The following is a 19,445-nucleotide window of genomic DNA, read 5'->3' as shown; positions in this document are numbered from 1 at the left end:
AACAAAATAAGAAAAAATCAATAAAGATAGGGATAAAACTCTAAAAGTATAAACAGAATCAAATGAACCTAACTGTATTTCAGCTCCACTTAAAGTAAAATGGTATACTCTTAAACTCAAGATGAGCAGAAATATAAACAATAATGAATATATAAACTGATGAATAATGAAATATAATGAAATGAATGTAACATATTGAAGATATATAATACAATGAATATAATGAAATGAATATTGAAATATAAATAATAGTGAATCCTAGTTTCTAGGCTTTTCTTTTGTAGTGGTATGAATTAGCAATTTTGAAAGCGTTTTTTGTTAGTTCTAGGACTGAACAAATGAGTAAGTGTATTGAGGATAATGGGAATCAAGTTTTTTCATTGTTGGAGAAAGGAGTTTTATATATGGAAAAGAGAAAAGGCTGGAATAAACCCTGTGATGTTGGATTTGAATGGGAAGTTATGGTTTTTAATATCTATTAATATCTATGTAACATATTATTAATCTATATTTAAATATTTAATATCTATATAAATATAGATAAATACACATATATGTATATTTTCATATAGATATACATATATAGGCACATACATGTGTGCATGCATATACACAGACATACACATTTTTATATATTTATATATATATGTATTTCAGCTTTGTTTGCTAAGAGGGCCTAGAAACAATTACTTTGCCTCTCTTTTTTTTTTTTTTTTTGAGATGGAGTATTGCTCTGTTGCCCAGGCTGGAGTACAGTGGCATGATCTTGGCTCACTGCACTCTCCACCTCCCAGGTTCAAGTGATTCTCCTGCCTCAGCTTCCCACGTAGTTGAGATTACAGGCTCTTGCCACCATGCCTGGCTAAATTTTGTATTTTTAGTGGAAACATGGTTTTCACCATGTTGGCCAGGCTGGTCTTGAACTCCTGACCTCAAGTGATCCTCCCACCCCTGCCTTCAAAAGTACTGGGATTACAGATGTGAGCCACTGAGCCCAGCCACTTCTCCTCTTTCTTAACCCATTTGTGCTGCTGTAACAGAATACCTGAGACTGGGTAATTTATAAAAAACAGAATTTTATTTTCTCACAGTTCTGGTGGCTGGAAAGTCCAATATCAAGGTACTGGCAGGTCCAATTGTCTGTTCCGGAGATGAGGAACACAGTGTCTTCACATGGCCAAAAAGTGGAAAAACAAGCTAGCTGAAGCTGCACGAAGCCTTAAATCCCATCCAGGAGGGAGTAGCCCTCCTGGCCTAATCACTCCTTAAGGGCCCCACCTCTTAATAGTGTCACACTGGTAACACCTGAATTTTGGGGGGACCTATTCAAGTCATAAAACCCTGTAACAATGAACACACGTAACTGAGTCCTATATATTTCAATATGGACTGTAGACATACAGTAAGTTTTTTTTCTTTTGAGATGGAATCTCGCTCTTTCTCCAGGCTGGAGTGAAGTGGCACAATCTCGGCTCACTGCAAGCTTCACGTCCCGGATTTAAGCGATTCCTCTGCCTCAGGCTCCTGAGTAGCTGGGGTTGCAGGCACGCACCACCATGCCTGGCTAATTTTTTAAAATTTTAGTAGAGACGGGGTTTCACCATGTTGGCCAGGATAATCTCAATTTCCTGACCTTGTGATCCGCCCACCTTGGTCTCCCAAAGTGCTGAGATTACGGGCGTGAGCCACCAAGCCTGGCTGTTATATAGTAACTTTAACATTGGTACTGATTTGCTTAACTATACTGTGGTTATCTAAACAAGCATTCTTGTTCCTAGCAGAACATACAAAAATATTTAGGACTAAAATGGTATATAGTGTTTGCAGCTTACTCTCATATGGTTCAGAAAAAAATGTATGAGATGGACCTGGTGTGGGCTTACTCCTGTAATCCCAGCACTTTGGGAGACCGAGATGGGAGTCTAAGAGTTCAAGACCAGCCTGGGCAACATAGTGAGACCCCCATCTCAAGGAAAATGAATGAGAAAAGAATGATACAGCAAATCAGATTAAATATAAATAATTGATGATCTTTGCAAATTTTCTTTAAAATTGAAATTATATAAAGTTAAAAATTTACCTAAAATCTTTTCATATATCTTAGTTGTAATCCAACTTGACTTCATTTATAGAACTCACAGAAATGACAAAAAATTATTTAAAGAAAGTAAAGTAGCAAAGGAAATGCTGATCATGCAGAAAAATTTCAAATTGTTGGCATACAGAGAAGAACCTGATTTTTTTATTTGTTGTTCTGTCATTGCATAGTAACCTCGAACACCTCATGTTCTATATTTATTTGCTTTAAATATTTTTAAAATAGGTAGTTCAAGGATTTCCTAAGCATTTCTTATTTAATAAGTTTTCTTAGGAAGGGGCACTTTGTAAATTAGATGACCTTTGTTCTAGACAGTTGTACCCTTTTATATTGGTGTTAATCCATTAATCTTACTCATGTGGGCAGAGCTCTCGTGGTCTAATTATCTCTTAATGGTCCCACCCCGCATACTACCATTAGATTTCAACATGAGTTTTTGGAAGGGGCAAACATTCAAATCATAGCAAACTGGAAGCACAAGAGTATGGATAAATTTCCTAGACATAATATTGAGTGAAAGAAACAACAACAAAAGGGTAATATTGTATGATTCTTTTTAGTAAAATTCAGTATAGGCAAAACACATCTATGATGTTAGTTTAGTTAATTAAGATAGTGGTATCTTTGGTAGGGGAACAGGAAGTGACTGGAAGCAGGAACATAGAGGAGCTTCTAAGGTGCTACTAATGTTCTGTTTTTGATCTGGATTCTAATTATGTGTGTATCTTTGTGAAAAGTAATTGAGCGCCATACTTTGTATGCTTCTTTCTACCTATATTATATCTTAATAAACTATTTTAAAGGGATTTTTGTATCATATGTAAATCCGTTACTAAGGACACTTTTTTAAGTGTATTTTTCATAAAATGCATTTGTTAAGTTCCTCTTCTGGACGTGGGAAGAGATGTGGACAAAAAATTAGGCTTCCTTTTATTAATCAGCTCTGTGTAACTCATTTCACATCCCTTTGTGTCTTACTGCCTTAATTCTTAGAGTTAATTTTGTGTCCAGTTATACTTTTCACTTTATAAAGTATTAATAAGTGAATGAGTGAACAGTCTTATTTTAAGTCTGTTCTTTTTTTAAATTTTTCAAATTCCTTAGTGTAAAATTCTAAGTACAGTATTTGAAGGTAAGTGGCAATTGAAGATATGGCTATTATTGTCAAATTCCTTTTTGAAAATGTTCTAGGGCCAGGCGTGATGGCTCACACCTGTAATCCCAACACTTTGGGAGGCTGAGGTGGGTGAATCACAAGGTCAGGAGTTCGAGACCAGCCTGGCCAACATGGTGAAACCCTGTGTCTACTAAAAATACAAAAAATTAGCTGGGCGTGGTGGCGAGCACCTGTAATCCCAGCTACTCAGGAGGTTGAGGCAGGAGAATCACTTGAACCCAGGAGGCGAAGGTTGCAGTGAGCTGAGATGGTGCCACTGCACTCCAGCTCGGGTGACAGTGTGAGATGCCATCTCAAAAAAAAAGAAAAAAGAAAAGAAAATGTTCTATTAGATTTATTTAGTACATTTTTATTACCCACTTTCCATTTTAGTGACACCTGAGAGACAATGTACACCTCCATACTAACAGAAGGAAAACTTTTTAGTTTAAGTTGTTTTTATATTCAGAAGTTAGGGTTGTTGGAATTCCACTTTTCAAATGCTGCAATTTCCATGAAGTCTTTTCTTGTTTCTTCTCTCTAAGTCAGTGATCTCATCCCCCTCTTAAGGCATGTTGCAGTTTGTGCCTCTCTCAAAGCATTTGCAGTATCTTGTCATACAGGCTTTTAATATTCCTTTTCTTGATTATGAGAACCAAGAGCTTAGAGATTATGTCAGTAGTTTTCTGTACTCCTCTTAATACTGAATATTGTGACTGTATTAACACACAGTAGGTTCTACATCAACAGTTTATCCCAATTGCTGTGTTTCTTTTCAATTTTTTTTTTTTTTTTTTGGAGACGGAGTTTTGCTCTTGTTGCCTAGGCTGGAGTGCAATGGCGCGATCTCGGCTCACTGCAACCTATGCTTTCCGGGTTTAAGTGATTCTCCTGCCTCATTCTCCCGAGTAGCTGGAATTGATTACAGTCACCCGTCACCACACCCGGCTAATTTTTTGTATTTTAGTAGAGACAAGGTTTCGCTATGTTGGCCAGGCTGGTCTTGAACTCCTGACCTCAGGCGATCCACCTGCCTCGGCCTCCCAAAGTGCTGGGATTAACAGGTGTGAGCCACTGTGCCGGCCCAAATTGCCATGTTTCTAACCTTGAATACCATTTCATAGTTTAATTTTGCTTGTGTAATTTTCTTTGTAAATCAAATATTTAATATATAGCTGAATAGATACTCTGTGACCACTTTCCGTTTTTGAAAGCCAAATCCCAGTTCTGTAACTGTCATTCTATAATATTTACCCTCTTGCCAAACACATATTTTCTTTGGGGACAGAAATAAATATGCAAAACAAATTCCAAGCCAAGTTTTGTTTTGTTTGTTTTGTTTTTAAACACTTTGCAGAAACTGCTGTTTGCTACAAGAGAATGAATGGATTTTTTCGTTTAAGTTTACGTGAAGATGGAAATAAATATAGGACTGTGGGATTAAACATGGAGATTCTCTAGAGTGTTTTGAAGAAGTTTCCCTTATATTCCATTGATCTTGGTGTTCATTTTCCCTACGACTTTGCCAATATGTCTGTCTCTTTCTGTTTATTTCTTGTAAATATTCCTTCCTATCAGTGCCATGAGTCCATTCTTTTTTTTTTTTTTTTTTTTTTTTAAACTGGGTCTCACACTGTTGTCCAGGCTGGAGTGCAGTGGCATGATCATAGCTCGCTGCAGCCTTCACCTCCCAGGCTCAAGCTATTCTTCTGTCTCAGCCTCCAGAGTAACTGGGACCACAGGTGCATGTCACCATACCTGGCTGATTTTTAAAGTTTTTTGTAGAGGCGAGTTTTCCCTGTGTTGCTCAGCTTGGTCTTGAACTCCTGGGCTCAAGTGATTCTCCTGTGGAGGCCCCCTGAAGTGCTGGGATTACAGGCATCAGCCACTGTGCCTGGCCCAAACTGATCCTTCTTGACACAGCTCTTCCTGTTTTGGGCCCCTTGAATACTAATTACTGGTCTTACTAGGAATATGTGTAGAATGGGATTTGTGGGAGTTGCTCTCAATAAATAACAATATTGTATTTGTCTCTCTCTTTTTCTCTCTCTCTCTCTATATATATACACACACACACACACACAATATTTTATTTCAAAGATCGAGTAATTTACCTGTAAATATTTGAGTTTTATATAGGGGAATTATTTGTCATGTATTAGAGAAAATTGTGGTTCTACATTAGTGTGTGGATCTTACAGTTGGAGTAACTTGGAGTGATCATCTTCTGTATATCATTATAATAAAGTCTTGTTTTATCGGGAAAATGGGACATCCTCTTTATTTTGTGTATAGGTATTTTGTTTGGAGTTACTATGTCAGTGCAATGCAGCAATAATTATGTTACTAACAACAATTTTGTGAGATGTTTATTATTCTCATTTTACAGATGAGGAAACTGAGGCTTGGTGAAGTTACGAAAGTTGTCCAAAATCACACAACTTGTAAAGGGCACAGCCAAGATTCAGAGCCAGGTCTGTCCAACTTCAAAACTCTTAATCATAACCATGAATCTGAAATAGCTGTGAAGTATCAACCTGTGATAAGCTGTGTTAGTATTAATATTGCTTAACTGTTGTTTAACAATTACTGATAATATTTTTAATACTGAGTGTTTTTGTCCTTTATAATAATTTCACATATCTTTTCAATGTTGTGAAAAGCAGTATAAATGGTATTTAAGGGTCTAGTCTCTGGAGACAGACTACTTGGGTATGAATCCTTTAGCCACTTCATTTACTTGTTGGGTGACATTGGAAAAGTTGCTTAACTTTTCCATACTTCAGTTTTCCATCTGTAAAATTGTGATGGTAATATTATCTACCTGATAGGGTTATTGTAAAGATTGAATGATTTAATACATACAGAGCATTTACAACAATGCCTGGCACACAGTAAGCATTCAGTGAATGTCAGTGATTAGTATTATCATCTCCTAGCAACCAGTAAAGAAAATTATCATAAAGAAAATTATCATAATATCTAATTCTGTATTAGGAAATTTGGATAAAGCAATGTTTAGGCAGCAATGTAGGACATGGCAAAACTTACATAAAACAAAATTAAACTCGAATGAGTTAGATCTAAAGAATATTATTCATTTGATCAAATTCAGGTCTATCTATTATAAAGCAACTTGGGCAACTGCTTATAGATCTCACATGTACAAGAGCCTTACATATATAAGGGCCATACATAGGTCCACTAGAAGTACCCATTGAGCCTAACATGGTCATTGCATTATGAATGTGTTTTGTCTGCCTTCCCCTTCAGAATGCAATTTGTATTTAGAATAAATGTCCACATTTTCAGGTAGTTTATGAGGAGATGGTGTTTTGGCAGCCTTGACGGAAAATTACCAAGAACCAAAACCTCATGTATTACGTAAAATGTTGGCAACATTTTATCACTTGCAGGAGTGCTTATTAGAACTTGCATTATGGTGAATGTGCACACTGAATGACCTTTGAACCAGTGGGACCACTAGTTCAACTAGAACTCAGCCATGAACTGATTATGTATTCTTTTCTCATACTTGTTTATTCTAGCTGTCAGAATCCTAAAGTGCTGTATTAACTATTACTACAATTTCATTAAAGTAAGATACCTATGATTATTTACTACTAATAAGTTTATATCTGTTGCATAAACATCCATGAATGGGAGATAATTTGAGCAAAATTATACAAAAATTCAAAAGCTATTTAAAGATTGGGACCTGCCTTGTATGAACTCCAGAGCTCTGTAGCTTTTTTTTTTTTTAATTTTAATTTTTTTCTTATAGAGACAGAGTCTTGCTATGTTGCCCAGGCTGGTCTGAAACTCTTGGGCTTGAGCAATCCTTTCACCTCCGCCTCCCAAAGTGCTGGTATTACCACCATGCCCAGCCTATAGCTTTTATTCTGCACATACATTTAATTTATTTCCTTCTTTTACAGTATTGAGACTTACTATCCTTGATCATAGAGTATGTTTTGGTTATTTAGATATTTAAAATATTTTCAGCAAATTCTTTTTCTCTTTTTTCCATAAAGAAAAATAAGATGGCCAGGCACGATGGCTCACACCTGTAAGCCCAGCACTTTGGGAGGCCGAGATGGGCAGATCACTTGAGGCCAGGAGTTCAAGACCAGCCTAGCCAACATGGCAAAACCCCGTCCTACTAAAAAATACAAAAATTAGCCAGGTAGGGCCGGGCGCGGTGGCTCAAGCCTGTAATCCCAGCACTTTGGGAGGCTGAGACGGGCGGATCACGAAGTCAGGAGATCGAGACCATCCTGGCTAACACAGTGAAACCCCGTCTCTACTAAAAAATACAAAAAAACTAGCCGGGCGAGGTGGCGGGGGCGCCTGTAGTCCCAGCTACTCGGGAGGCTGAGGCAGGAGAATGGCGTGAACCCGGGGGACGGAGCTTGCAGTGAGCTGAGAACTGGCCACTGCACTCCAGCCTGGGCGACAGAGCGAGACTCCGTCTCAAAAAAAAAAAAAAAAAAAAAAAAAGCCAGGTGTAGTGGCACATGCCTGTAATCCCAGCTACTTAGCAGGCTGAGGTATGAGAATTGCTTGAACCTGGGAGGTGGAGGTTGCAGTGACCTGAGATCACACCACTGCACTCCAGCCTGGGTGACACAGCGAGATGGTCTTAAAGAAAAAAAAAAGAGACCTTATTTCTTGTTACTATTGTAAATGGTATATTTTCCCTCTTTGTTTTCTTTGCATTTTCTGTTTTGTTTCTTTCCTGTGCTTTATTTTTTTCTCTTGCCTTAACTATGCTATTTAGGACTTTCAGTACAGTATTCAATGCAAGTGTTAGTAGTAGGCATTCCTTCGCTTGAGCCCAGGAGTTTGAGATCAGCCTGGGCAACATAGCAAGACCCCATCTCTAAAATAAATAAATAAAAACTAGGCAGGTGTGGAAGTACAGCATACCTGTAGTCCCAGCTACTCAGGAGACTGAAGTGGAAGGATTGCTTAAGCCCAGGAGGTTGAGACTGCAGTGAGCCATGATCGTGCCACTGCACTGTAGCCTGGACAACAGAGCAAGACCCTGTCTAAAAAAAAAATGGGCATTCTTATGTTGCACTTAATTATTTAAAGGAAGTACTTATTTTGTTTCACTATTATGGCTAAGGTTTGCTATATATATGTATGTGTATTTATTTTATTTTAATTTTATTTATTTAAGACAGGGTCTCGCTCTGTCACCCAGGCTGGAGTACAGTGGTGCATTCTCAGCTCACTACAACCTCAGCTTCCCAGGCTCAAGTGATCTTCCCACCTCAACCTCCTGAGTAGCTGGGACTACAGGCGGGCATCACCATGCCTGGCTAATTTTTGTACTTTTAGTAGAGATGGGGTTTCACCATGTTGGCCAGGCTAGTCTCGAACTCCTGACCTCAAATTATCTGCCTTAGGTTATCCGCCCACCTTAGCACGGTGGCACAGGCTTGAGCCACCATGCCCGGCCTGCTATATATTTTTGGTAGAAACTTTTTCTAGGTTAAAGGCATTTCTCTTCCTAGTAGCCCAAGATATTTTTTGTGTGAAGAATGAGTATTGAATTTTATCAAATATGTTTTCTGCATTTACAAGATGATCACATAGTTTTCCTCCTTTATTCTGTTAATGTGGTGAATGACATTTATAATGTTGAATTGCTGAAATAAACCAAACGCTGTCATGATGAACTTTTTAGGAAAAAATATACAGTTGGATTTAGTTTATTAATTTGTTTTGTTTTTAAAAGATGGGATCTTGTTCTGTCACCCAGTCTGGTGCAGTGGTATGATCATAGCTCACTATAGCCTTAAACTCCTGGACTCAAGTGTTCATCGCACATCAGCCTTCTGAGTAGCTGGTACTACAGGGGTGCACCATCATGGCTGGCTACTTTTAAAATTTTTTGTAGAGATGAGGCCTTGCTATGTTGCCCAGGCTGGACTTGAACTCCTGGGCTTAAGCAATCCTCCCACCTCGGCTTCCCAAAGTGTTGGGATTACAAGCATGAGCCACTGCACCTGGGCTGTTTGAGATTTTTGCATCTGTGTTCATTCACAGGTGAAATTGGCCCATAATTTTAATTTCTTGTCCTTATTTGGTTTTGGTATCCAGATTATGCCAGCCTCAAATAATGAGTTAGAAACTATTTTTTCCCCCTGAAAAGATTTATTTAAGACTAGAATGGGCCGGGCATGGTGGTGTAAATGCCCAGCACTTTGGAAGGCGCCCGCGCAGACGGGCGGATTCAGGCAAGGTCCAGGAGTTCAAGAACGAATTCCTGGCTAACCGCGGTGAACCCCATCCCTCTACCAAAAAAAAAAAATAGGCAAAAAACTAGCTGGGGCGAGGTGGGCGGGCGCACTGTAGTCCCAGCTAAGCTCGGGAGGCTGAGGCAGAAAGAATGGCGTGAACCCGAAAGACGGAGGCTTGCAGTGAGGCTGACATCTGGCGCAGCTGCACTCAGTTTTGCGACAGAGCGAGACTCCGTCTCAAAAAAAAAAAAAAAAAAAAAAGACTAAGAATCATCTTTTTATGAAAGTTTTGTTGAACTTCTGTTCAACTGTCTGGGCATGGTATTTTTGGGGGTGATGGGTTTAATATTTTGCTGGGGAGGTATGCAGTATTCTGAATGGTTTCATTTAGGATTGTGTTTCTAGTTAAGTCAGTTTTTAGAGAGTGTCTTTTGTAGGAATTGATCCATTTTGTCTGAGCTCTTCTTTTTTCCTTTTTCTTTTTGAGACAAGGTCTCTGTTGTCCAGGCTGGAGTGCAGTGGTGTGATCTAGGCTCACTGCAACCTCCACCGCCCAGGCTCAAGTGATTCTCCTGTATTGGCCTCCTGAGTAGCTGGGACTACAGGCACACGCCAATGTGCCTAACTAATTTTTTATATTTTTCGTAGAGATGGGGTTTTGCCCTGTTGGCGAGGCTGGTCTCAAACTCCTGACCTCAGGTGATCCACCGGCCTCAGACTCCCAAAGTGTTGGGATTACAGGTGTGAGCCACTGCGCCCAGCTTTATTTATTTTAAATTTTTCTTTTTTTAATAGAGACAGGGTCTCACTATGTTGCCCAGGCTGGTCTCAAACTCCTAGACTCAAACGATCCTCCTGCCTCAGCCTCCCAAAGTACTGGGATTACAGGCATGAGCCACTGCACCCAGCCCATGATCACTCTTTCAAGTGGCCTTTTCTCCACTTTTTGATAACAAATTTTAGTGAGTAACCAATATTCTATATCATTGAGGCTTGTCGAGGTTCTTGGAAGGCTGATTTTCTATTAATAATAGAGTGATAGGCCAGGTGCAGTAGCTCACACCTGTAATCCCAGCCCTTTGGGAGGCCAAGGCATGTGGGTCACTTGACCCCAGGAGTTCAAAACCAGCCTGGGTAACGTGTGGCAAAACCCCGTCTCTACAAAAAATAGCTGGGCATGGTGGTGTGCACCTGTAGTCCTAGCTACTTGGGAGGCTGAAGTAGGAGGATCACCTAGTCTGGGAGGTCACAACTGAAGTGAGCCATGATCACACCACTGTACTCCAGCCTAGGTGACAAGAGTGAGACGCAGTCTCAAAGAAACAAAATTAGATGCTAATTTTCTTTTTCTTTCACCTTCTGTTTCTCCTCCTCCCCTTTTTCCTCGTTCTCTTTTCCCTCTTTCTCTCACACTTTAACATCTCTGGAACTGGGAATCGTCTCCCATTGGGATACTTCTTATTATTGTGATATTTCACAATAAATGAACAATTCTTAACAAACAATTTTAGCAGTTTTTTTTTTTTTTTTTGAGACAAGGTCTCTGTCACCTAGGCTGGAGTACAGTGGTAAGATAATGGTTCATTGTAGCCTCTTCCTCCTTGGCTAAAGTGATCCTCCCACCCCAGCCCCCCAAGTAGCTGGGACCACAGGCACACAGCACCACACCTGGCTAATTTTTGTATTTTTTGTAAAGATGGGATTTTGCCATGTTGTCCAGGCTGGTCTCGAATTCCTGGGCTCAAGCAATCCACCCACCTCAGCTTCCCAGAGCGTGGGGATTATAGGTGTGAGCCAGCACACCTGGCATCCATGTTTTCTTTTTCAGTGGAACATAAAATAGTGGTGCATCTTATAATCAGTAGTATCTTAGTTTTGAGGAAACACATATTTTTACGTACATAGCATGACTTTTCATTCTACCCCATTCCCTATTTGAAATGCCTCTTTTCTATTTCTTTCATTGTGTTCTTATATCATTCAAGACCTTGAGGTCTTGATGAAAGTTATTTTAAAATAAAAAATTTTTCATCCTGGTTCTTCTAGTACCTAGCACAATACTTTGTTGGATACAGAATATTATTTAATTAACAATTGATAGGAGCTAAATGATAAGAACTTATGAACACAAAGAAGGAAACAACAGTCACAGGGATCTACTTGAGTGGGGAGGGTGGGAGGAGGGAGAGGAGCAGAAAAGATAACTATTGGGTACTGGGCTTAATACCTGGGTGTTGAAATAATATGTGCAACAAACCCCCATGACACATGTTTACCTGTGTAACAAACCTTCACATGTACCCCCAAACTGAAAAAAAAAAAGAAAGAAATTCTGAAATATCAAAAAAATTAAAGGAAGAATCTATGTATAATCATAGCACGGGCTTTGACATATTTATATTAGTGAACAATTATTTAGCTTTTTGGTCAAAGGAGAATACTTAATATTTATATTAGTTAAGATTATTTTGAAAAAAAAAAAGATTATTTTGGATGCAAAGAACAGAAGCCAATGCTTTCTACCTTTAGCAAGTTAGATAACTTACTGAATGGATGCTGAAGCATCTGATGATCAAGGAAGAGCTGAAGCAATGAAACAAAGTAATTAGAAACTATAGGCCAGGTGCAGTGGTTCACACCTATAATCCCAGCACTTTTGGAAGCTGAGGTGGGCGGGTTGCTTGAGCTCAGGAGTTTAAAACCAGCCTCGGTAACATGGCAAAACCCATCTCTACAAAAAACACAACAATTAGCTGGGTGTGGTGACATGCGCCTGTAGTTCCAGCTACTCGGGAGGCTGAGATGGGAGGATTGCTTGAGCCCAGGAGGTTGAGGCTGCAGTGAGTGAGATTGTACTGCTGTACTCCAGCCTGGGTGACAGAGTGAGACCCTGTGTCCAAATAAAATAAAATAAAAGATAAGATAGACCCTGTCTCCAAATAAAATAAGATAAAATAAATTGTGAAGGAAATGAAAAGAGTAGTATAATAAGGAATCATAGAGGATGGTATTTAGAAAGTAGAAAAAGACGTCAACTTTTAGGTTGAGAGTTAAGAATGAGTGGGAGACAAATGTATTGGTGAAGAGTCTGGGAGAAGAGTATTTCAGGGAGAAGGAAACAACAGGCCTAGAGTGAGAATGAGCTTGCAGTTAACTGAAAGGATCATCAAGAGTTAGTTGGGAAGAATGCCACCTCAACGCAAGAGAGACATGCAGGGGCCATACTTTTTTTTGTTTTGAGATGGAGTCTCGCTTTGTCGCCCAGGCTGGAGTACAATGGTGCGATCTCGGCTCACTGCAACCTCCGCCTCCCAGGTTCAAGTGATTCTCCTGCCTCAGCCTCCCGAGTAGCTGGGATTACAGGTGCCTGCCCCAACACTTGGCTAATTTTTTTGTATTTTTAGTAGAGACAGGGTTTCACCCTGTTGGCCAGGCAGGTCTTGAACTCCTGACCCAGGTGATCTGCCTGCCTCGGCCTCCCAAATTGTTGGGATTACAGGCGTGAGCCACTGGACCCAGCCGGGGCCATACCTTTATATATGCTAACATGTACTGTGTATTTGTGATGTTCTCATACTATTGTAAGCACCACTTCTTGAGCAGTGTGAATTATTATGCTGAATAATTCTCACTGAATAGTGAGAGTTTGGATTTTATTTCAAGATACATTGGAAAGCCATGGAACTATTAAGCAATGCCATGATCCATTTTACATTTTTAAAGATTACGGTGGCTAATTTGTACATAGTTGATGAGAGAGGGACGACAGAGGACGTAGAAATAAATACTAGTGGCTTATACTAGTCCAGGTAAGAGGCAAAGTTATCTTGGACTGTGGGTGGTGGAGATTAAATGCAGTGGACAGTTTTGAGATGTATTTTAGAAGTCTTTTGTTGATGGCTTGGATAAGGGGAGAGTCGGGGGTGAGGGAAAAAGAGAGGAGCACGACAAGAGAGGACTAAAGAATTGAAGAGACGTGTAGATATTTTGCCAAGTTATTTGTCAGTAAAGGGAAGCAGAGCTGTTTTTAACAGCTTATTTCTTATTTCTGTAATTTTTTCAGTGGCATTTTTTCTGTCTCTTACCCCATTCCCTCTATCACCTCCCCATTCTTGGAATCAAATATATTTTTATTCTAGTCTCTCTCTCCAGATTGCAGCACCTTTTTCTCATCCCACACTTGACAGATGCAGGAGGAAAGCTAGTGTAAAAAGTAGGCCAGCATCCTCAGCAGTTCTGCCCTTTTTCATCAAGATGTTCCTTGCTAAATCAATCCTTGCTATATCAAAGCAAAATTATTTTGTTTTGTAAGTAAAGGTTTAATTCTTAATATTATTCTAATGAAGTCTGTGTATATGTGTATTGTGGAGTTTGGGGTGATGGCTATATGTATTTTTATCTCTAAAGTCTTAACGTGCTTTATTGTTATTATTATTACTATTTTGAGGCAGGTTCTCACTCTGCCGCCCAGGCTGGAGTGCAGTGGCACAATCTCGGCTCTCTGCCTCCTGGGTTCAAATGATTCTCATGCTTCAAGTTCCTGAGTAGCTGGAATTATAGGCTAGTGATAATTATTCATTAAGAAGTATTAAGCAAGATATCATAATTATGTGTTTTGTTTTTCCAAATTCATTTTTAAAAAAAGAAAGTGACAAGATACTTAGACCCTAAACTGGCTGACACTTTCAGTCTTTTCTCTTATTGGGCAACAGAATGGTACAACAATAAATAGCTGCCCAAAGAGCAAATAAACTTGTACTAGATCTATTTAGACAGACGTTGGATGTCCTCTTTTAATGGAAGTTGTCAGTGGTTCCTTTGTCAATGGGAGGTTGGACTATTACACCTTCAGTCTCTTCCAACATTGATGATTCTCTGGTCTTGTATGCTGAGACTTTTCCTATGTAGTGACATAGCCTGTACTGTGATGGGGGTCTGTTTTATCTTTCAATTCTTCAAATTTATAGTATGCTATATATAACAGGCAGTGTGTTACAATGCAAGGGTATGTTTAAACAAATAAGATACAGTCAACCATTAAGGAAATAGGAACTTACTATAAGGTTGATGCATACAATAATAGAAGTAAGAAGAAGGTGTTAATCCGAATTATATGAAGTGGAAGGACCTAACCAAGCCAGATAGGGGCTTGTCAAAAAGAAAAAAAGAGTCTAGCTTCCCTGAAGAGGTTAACTCTTGAACTGACTCTTTAAAGATGAGTAGACTTTGACCAGACATGCACAGGTTATGGTATTTCTTTCTAGGCAGAGGGAGGAACATAGACAGAGGCTCTGAAAGAGGGCATGCTTTGTTTGGAGAACAGTAAGTAGTTTAGGGTAGCTGGAGGTTAGTCTGTGAATGGGGACTGGTGAGAGAAGCCAGATGAAGAAGGACTGTGTTTGCCATGCATTTGGACTTTGTCTTGAAGGTGGTGTGAAGCAACTGAAGGGTTTTAAAAAGAGGGGATACATGGTCAGATTTGTGTTTTAGAACATGTTAGGATGGAGCTCTGTTAGAGGCACAGAGACTAAAATACTCTAGTATCACTTATACTTGAGTATTTTGGTCTCTTTGCCTCTAACAGAGCTCCATCCCAATATGTCTCTAAATTATTTAAAGCAATAATTTAAGGAAAAATGTCTCAGGATAGTAGGACTGAAATAGTTGGGGAGAGGGATGAATTCAAGAGCTACTAAGGAGGTAAAATCAGGCCAGAGAAAGGCTGAGTGCAGGATGATTTTCAGGTGTCTGGCTTGGCCAAGTAGGTAGCTGACTAGTTGTCTTTGCTAAGACAAAGAAATTAAGAACAAAGGACTCATACAGGGTTTTTTGTTTGTTTTTTTGTGTGTGTATGGGTTGTTTGTTTGTTTGGCTTTAGGATCATTTGGAGAGTACCAACTTGAGTAAGGAGAGAGGTTTTTCATTTTCTTGTATTTGTGTATGTTTTTGTTTTTTATGTTTATTTATTTATTTATTTACTTAACTTCTTTTTGAGACATAGTCTCGCTCTGTTGCCTAGGCTGGAGTGCAGTGACACAATCTTGGCCTATTGCAACCTCTGCCTCCCGAATTCAAGCGATTCTTCTGCCTCAGCCTCCTGAGTAGCTGGGATTACAGGTGCGTGCCTCCACGCCCAACTAATTTTTGTATTTTTTGTAGAGATGGGGTTTTACCATGTTGGCCAGGCTGGTCTCAAATTCAAATTCCTGACCTCGTGATCCACCTGTCTCAGCCTCCCAAAGTGCTGGGATTACAAGCATGAGCCACTGTGCCCAGCCCATGTATGTTTTTAAAATGTGATTTAAAAGAGTATAGCAGGATGTATTTTCTTTCTTTCTTTTTTTTTTTTTGGACAGAGTTTCTCTCTTTCGCCTAGGCTGGAGTGAAGTGGCGCGATCTCGGCTCACTGCAACCTCTGCCCCCCAGGTTCAAGTGATTCTCCTGCCTCAGCCTGGAGTAGCTGGGAGTACAGGCGCATGCCACCACGCCTGGCTACTTTTTGTATTTTTAATAGAAATGGGGTTTCACCATGTTGGCCAGGCTGGTCCCGAACTCTTGACCTCAGGTGATCCACCTGCCTTGGCCTCCCAAAGTGCTGGGATTATAGGCATGAGCCACCGTGCCTGGCAACAGGATGTATTTTCAAGGAAGGTTATGGAATTCTTTTTGGAAGTCTTGTACATTAAGGTAGACCTTCATTTAGGTAGTTTAGGAATAAGTGATCTGCTTAAATTCATTTTAGAAAATTTTAGAGGTTTTACATTGCCAGTCCTCTGTCAGAATTTTTACCTTTGAAGATATGTGGTAAGGTTGGCTTGTTTGTGCAAACTAGCTAGTTTGGTGATAGTTCTGCTGTGGCATTATGGATTTTAAAATACAAAATGACTTTCTTCAGAATGAAACTTCGATTTCCAAGTCTTTCATTGGTGACTTGTGGGAATTGATGTTCAATCCATTGCTATTTAACACTCCTGACAGAAAAGACAGCTTTTTATAGGTTTGTCACATCATTTTCTTGAGTTAAGATCACTTTTAGGCTAGTTGAAGTGCTTACATCCTTCATGGAAAGAGTGAGACATGCTTCTTATATGCTTCTTAACAGAAAATTGGAGGTATTAGTTTAAGATTTTGAGATTTTACTCTGCAAGGGGGTACTTACTATGTTTGTTGTTTTTTGAATGTTCTATAATTTCTTCTCAGTTAGGTCTCCTTTCTCTGTAGTTTTGTGATTTCTACTGTACCTTTGACAGCATTCAAGAGGTAACTCTTCCAGTAACACAATAAAGAACTGACTATAACACTTTTTTTCTTTTCTTTTCTTTTTTTTTTTTTGAGACGGAGTCTTGCTGTGTCACCCAGGCTGGAGTGCAGTGGCGCGATCTTGGTTCCCCGCAACCTCCGCCTTCCAGGTTCAAGCAATTCTCCCGTCAGCCTCCCAAGTAGCTGGGATTACAGACGTGCACCAGCACGCCTGACTACTTTTTGTAATTTTAGTAGAGATGGGGTTTCGCCATGTTAACCAGGCTGGTCTCCAACTCCTGACCTCAAGTGATCCACCTGCCTCGGCCTCCCAAAGTGCTGGGATTACAGGGGCGAGCCACCACACCTGGCCAACACCTTTTAGTTACAAAGTTGATAATGAAACTTGTACCTTTGTCTTTTTTTTTTTTTTTTTAATGTTACTATGATGATTATCGATACGGAAAGGCATTCTGATGTCATACTGCTTGCAAGAAATTCTTCTGGCCGCGTGTGGTGTCTCACGCCTGTAATTCCAGCACTTAGAGAGACCAAGGCGGGAGGATTGCTTTCACTCAGAAGTTTCAGACCAGCCTGAGCAACATAGCGAGACCTCAACTCTACTTTAAAAAAAAAAAAAGGCCGGGTGTGGTGGCACATGTCTCTGTAGTCCCAGCTACTTGGGAGACTGAGGTGGGAAGATTGCTTGAGCCAGGGAGATAAATGTTGCAATGAGTTGTGATCATGCCACTACACTCTAGCCTTAATGACGGAGTGAGACTGTCTGAAAAAAAAAATGTTTTTTCTCTAGATTTAGTCCTAGTAGCACATTTTTTTTTCTTTAAGTGTGCTTATTTATTTATTTACTTATTTTTGAGACATAGTCTCACCCTGTCACCCAGGCTGCGTGATCTCGGCTCACTGCAACCTCCACCTCCTGAGTTCAAGTGATTCTCCTGCCTCAGCCTCCTGAGTACCTGGGATTACAGGTGTGCGCCACCACACCTGGCTAAGTTTTGTAGTTTTAGTAGAGACGGGGTTTTGCCGTGTTGGCCAGGCTGGTCTTGAACTCCTGACCTCAAGTGATCTGCCCACCTCAGCCTCCCAAAGTGTTGGGATTACAGGCATGAGCCATTGCGCCTGGCTTTAAGTGTGTTTAAAGAAAACTTTATTTTATTTTTCATAACATCTTTTATAAAACGTGATTGTAATCCCTGCTTTGCTTATATGCTAATAATGAGGCAAAAGATTCCTAAATTTTAGTGTTTCAGAATGATTTTTTTTCTTAATAAGTATACAGGTTTTTAGAAACTGTTAGCAGTCTATAATTTGGCCCTATGTACAAATTTCCATTTTCAGGTGTTGGAATGGATTTGAGAGGTAGATGGGTAGGGAGAATTTCTCATTGGTTTGTTATAACTAAAGTTCTTGAAAATTCTTAGGATAATATGTCTTCAAATCCTACTAGAAGTTATTTTTGTTATTACAAGGACCAGTATTGTAGTTGTCTTTTCAAAAGGTAAAATGATTTGTTTGTTTGAACTTAGTGTTACTCTGAGAGGAATTGTTCTAATCATTCATTTTCCCTTTACACTGTGGTTACATAATAATTATATATTGCTTAGATAAAAGCCAAAACCTTTAATTTTGGACATTAGATTTTTGGTTAATGTGGTAATCCAAAGTTTAAATATGTAAGAAGGTAATATTTCTTTTAAATATTTTTTTTCCCTCTGTCTTCAGGCTGTAAAAATTAAAATGAACAAACTACGGCAAAGTTTTAGGAGAAAGAAGGATGTTTATGTTCCAGAGGCCAGTCGTCCACATCAGTGGCAGACAGATGAAGAAGGCGTTCGCACTGGAAAATGTAGCTTCCCAGTTAAGGTAAGAGCTGATGTTTCTATAAGTCTGTATGTGGAAAATAACTGACAATCTAGTGTATGTGAAATCTCATTAAGAAGGACAATTAAGAGAACCCTCCAAAAATCAAATCCCTTCATACTCTGCTTCAATGATAGAATTAAATGAGAAAGAAAGGAAAATAATGAGAAAGAAAACAAGATAGATTTTAATTAGGGAGTTTTCTTTTTATATTTAAATATGAATTTCTGCTATATAATGTGGAGTCAAATATTCTGATAAGAATACTAATCCTGAAATACCTAAAGATCCTAAATTATCAGGACTCAAATTTTCAGTGGAATATGCTTACTAACTGGTGAAGCTGAGGGAGTGTAAGTCAGCTCTCTTAAATACAAGTCTTGCGTATTTTAGAAATCCTTAAATGAGGAGAGTTAAATAAAAGGGAGTTTTCCCTTTAATCTTCTAACTTTTAATGGTACAGAGGTCATTTAAAGTAATGCCTTCATTTGTAAGATCAGAAAGTGGAGACTCACAGAGGTTAAGAACATAGTGAAGATCCTGAGAAGGCAGTGATATACAGGTGCTTTTCTTTGTATTGCCCGATACAGGTAATCTTTTAGTGAAATGAAAGAAATGTATATGTTATTTGCTATTTAATAAAAAGCAATATATTATGTAATCACAGTGTGAGATGTATTAAACGTGGGGGCAAAAAAATAGAATTAGACCAAATGTTAATATCTTAAAGGAAAAATTGTAGTTTGATATGAAATGTTAATTTTTTGTCTATTTACTAAATATTCCTCCTTTTTTTTTTTTTTTTTTTTTTTTTTTTTTT

General features: G+C 39.1%; 1 protein-coding gene across 16 annotated transcripts in view; it reads left to right on the top strand.

The window, feature by feature from the left end:
• NUMB (NUMB endocytic adaptor protein) overlaps window positions 1–19,445 on the top strand; it is a 200,851-nt gene that overhangs the window by 89,109 nt on the left and 92,297 nt on the right. For 12 of the 16 annotated variants that reach the window (XM_017882809.1, XM_017882814.1, XM_017882806.1 and 9 more), the window contains 2 exons: window positions 5,644–5,728; window positions 18,488–18,628. In XM_017882809.1, the coding sequence (XP_017738298.1) occupies window positions 18,503–18,628 (126 nt within the window). In that variant the 5' untranslated portion in view covers window positions 5,644–5,728; window positions 18,488–18,502. The remainder of the gene's footprint in view (window positions 1–5,643; window positions 5,729–18,487; window positions 18,629–19,445) is intronic. The other 4 variants (XM_017882812.1, XM_017882804.1, XM_017882810.1 and 1 more) reach the window with 1 other exon arrangement.

The sequence above is a fragment of the Rhinopithecus bieti genome, unplaced genomic scaffold (genome assembly GCF_001698545.2).
Source record: "Rhinopithecus bieti isolate Rb0 unplaced genomic scaffold, ASM169854v2 scaffold_13259, whole genome shotgun sequence".
Lineage (NCBI taxonomy): Eukaryota > Metazoa > Chordata > Mammalia > Primates > Cercopithecidae > Rhinopithecus > Rhinopithecus bieti.
This window is presented reverse-complemented; position numbering and strand designations above follow the sequence as displayed.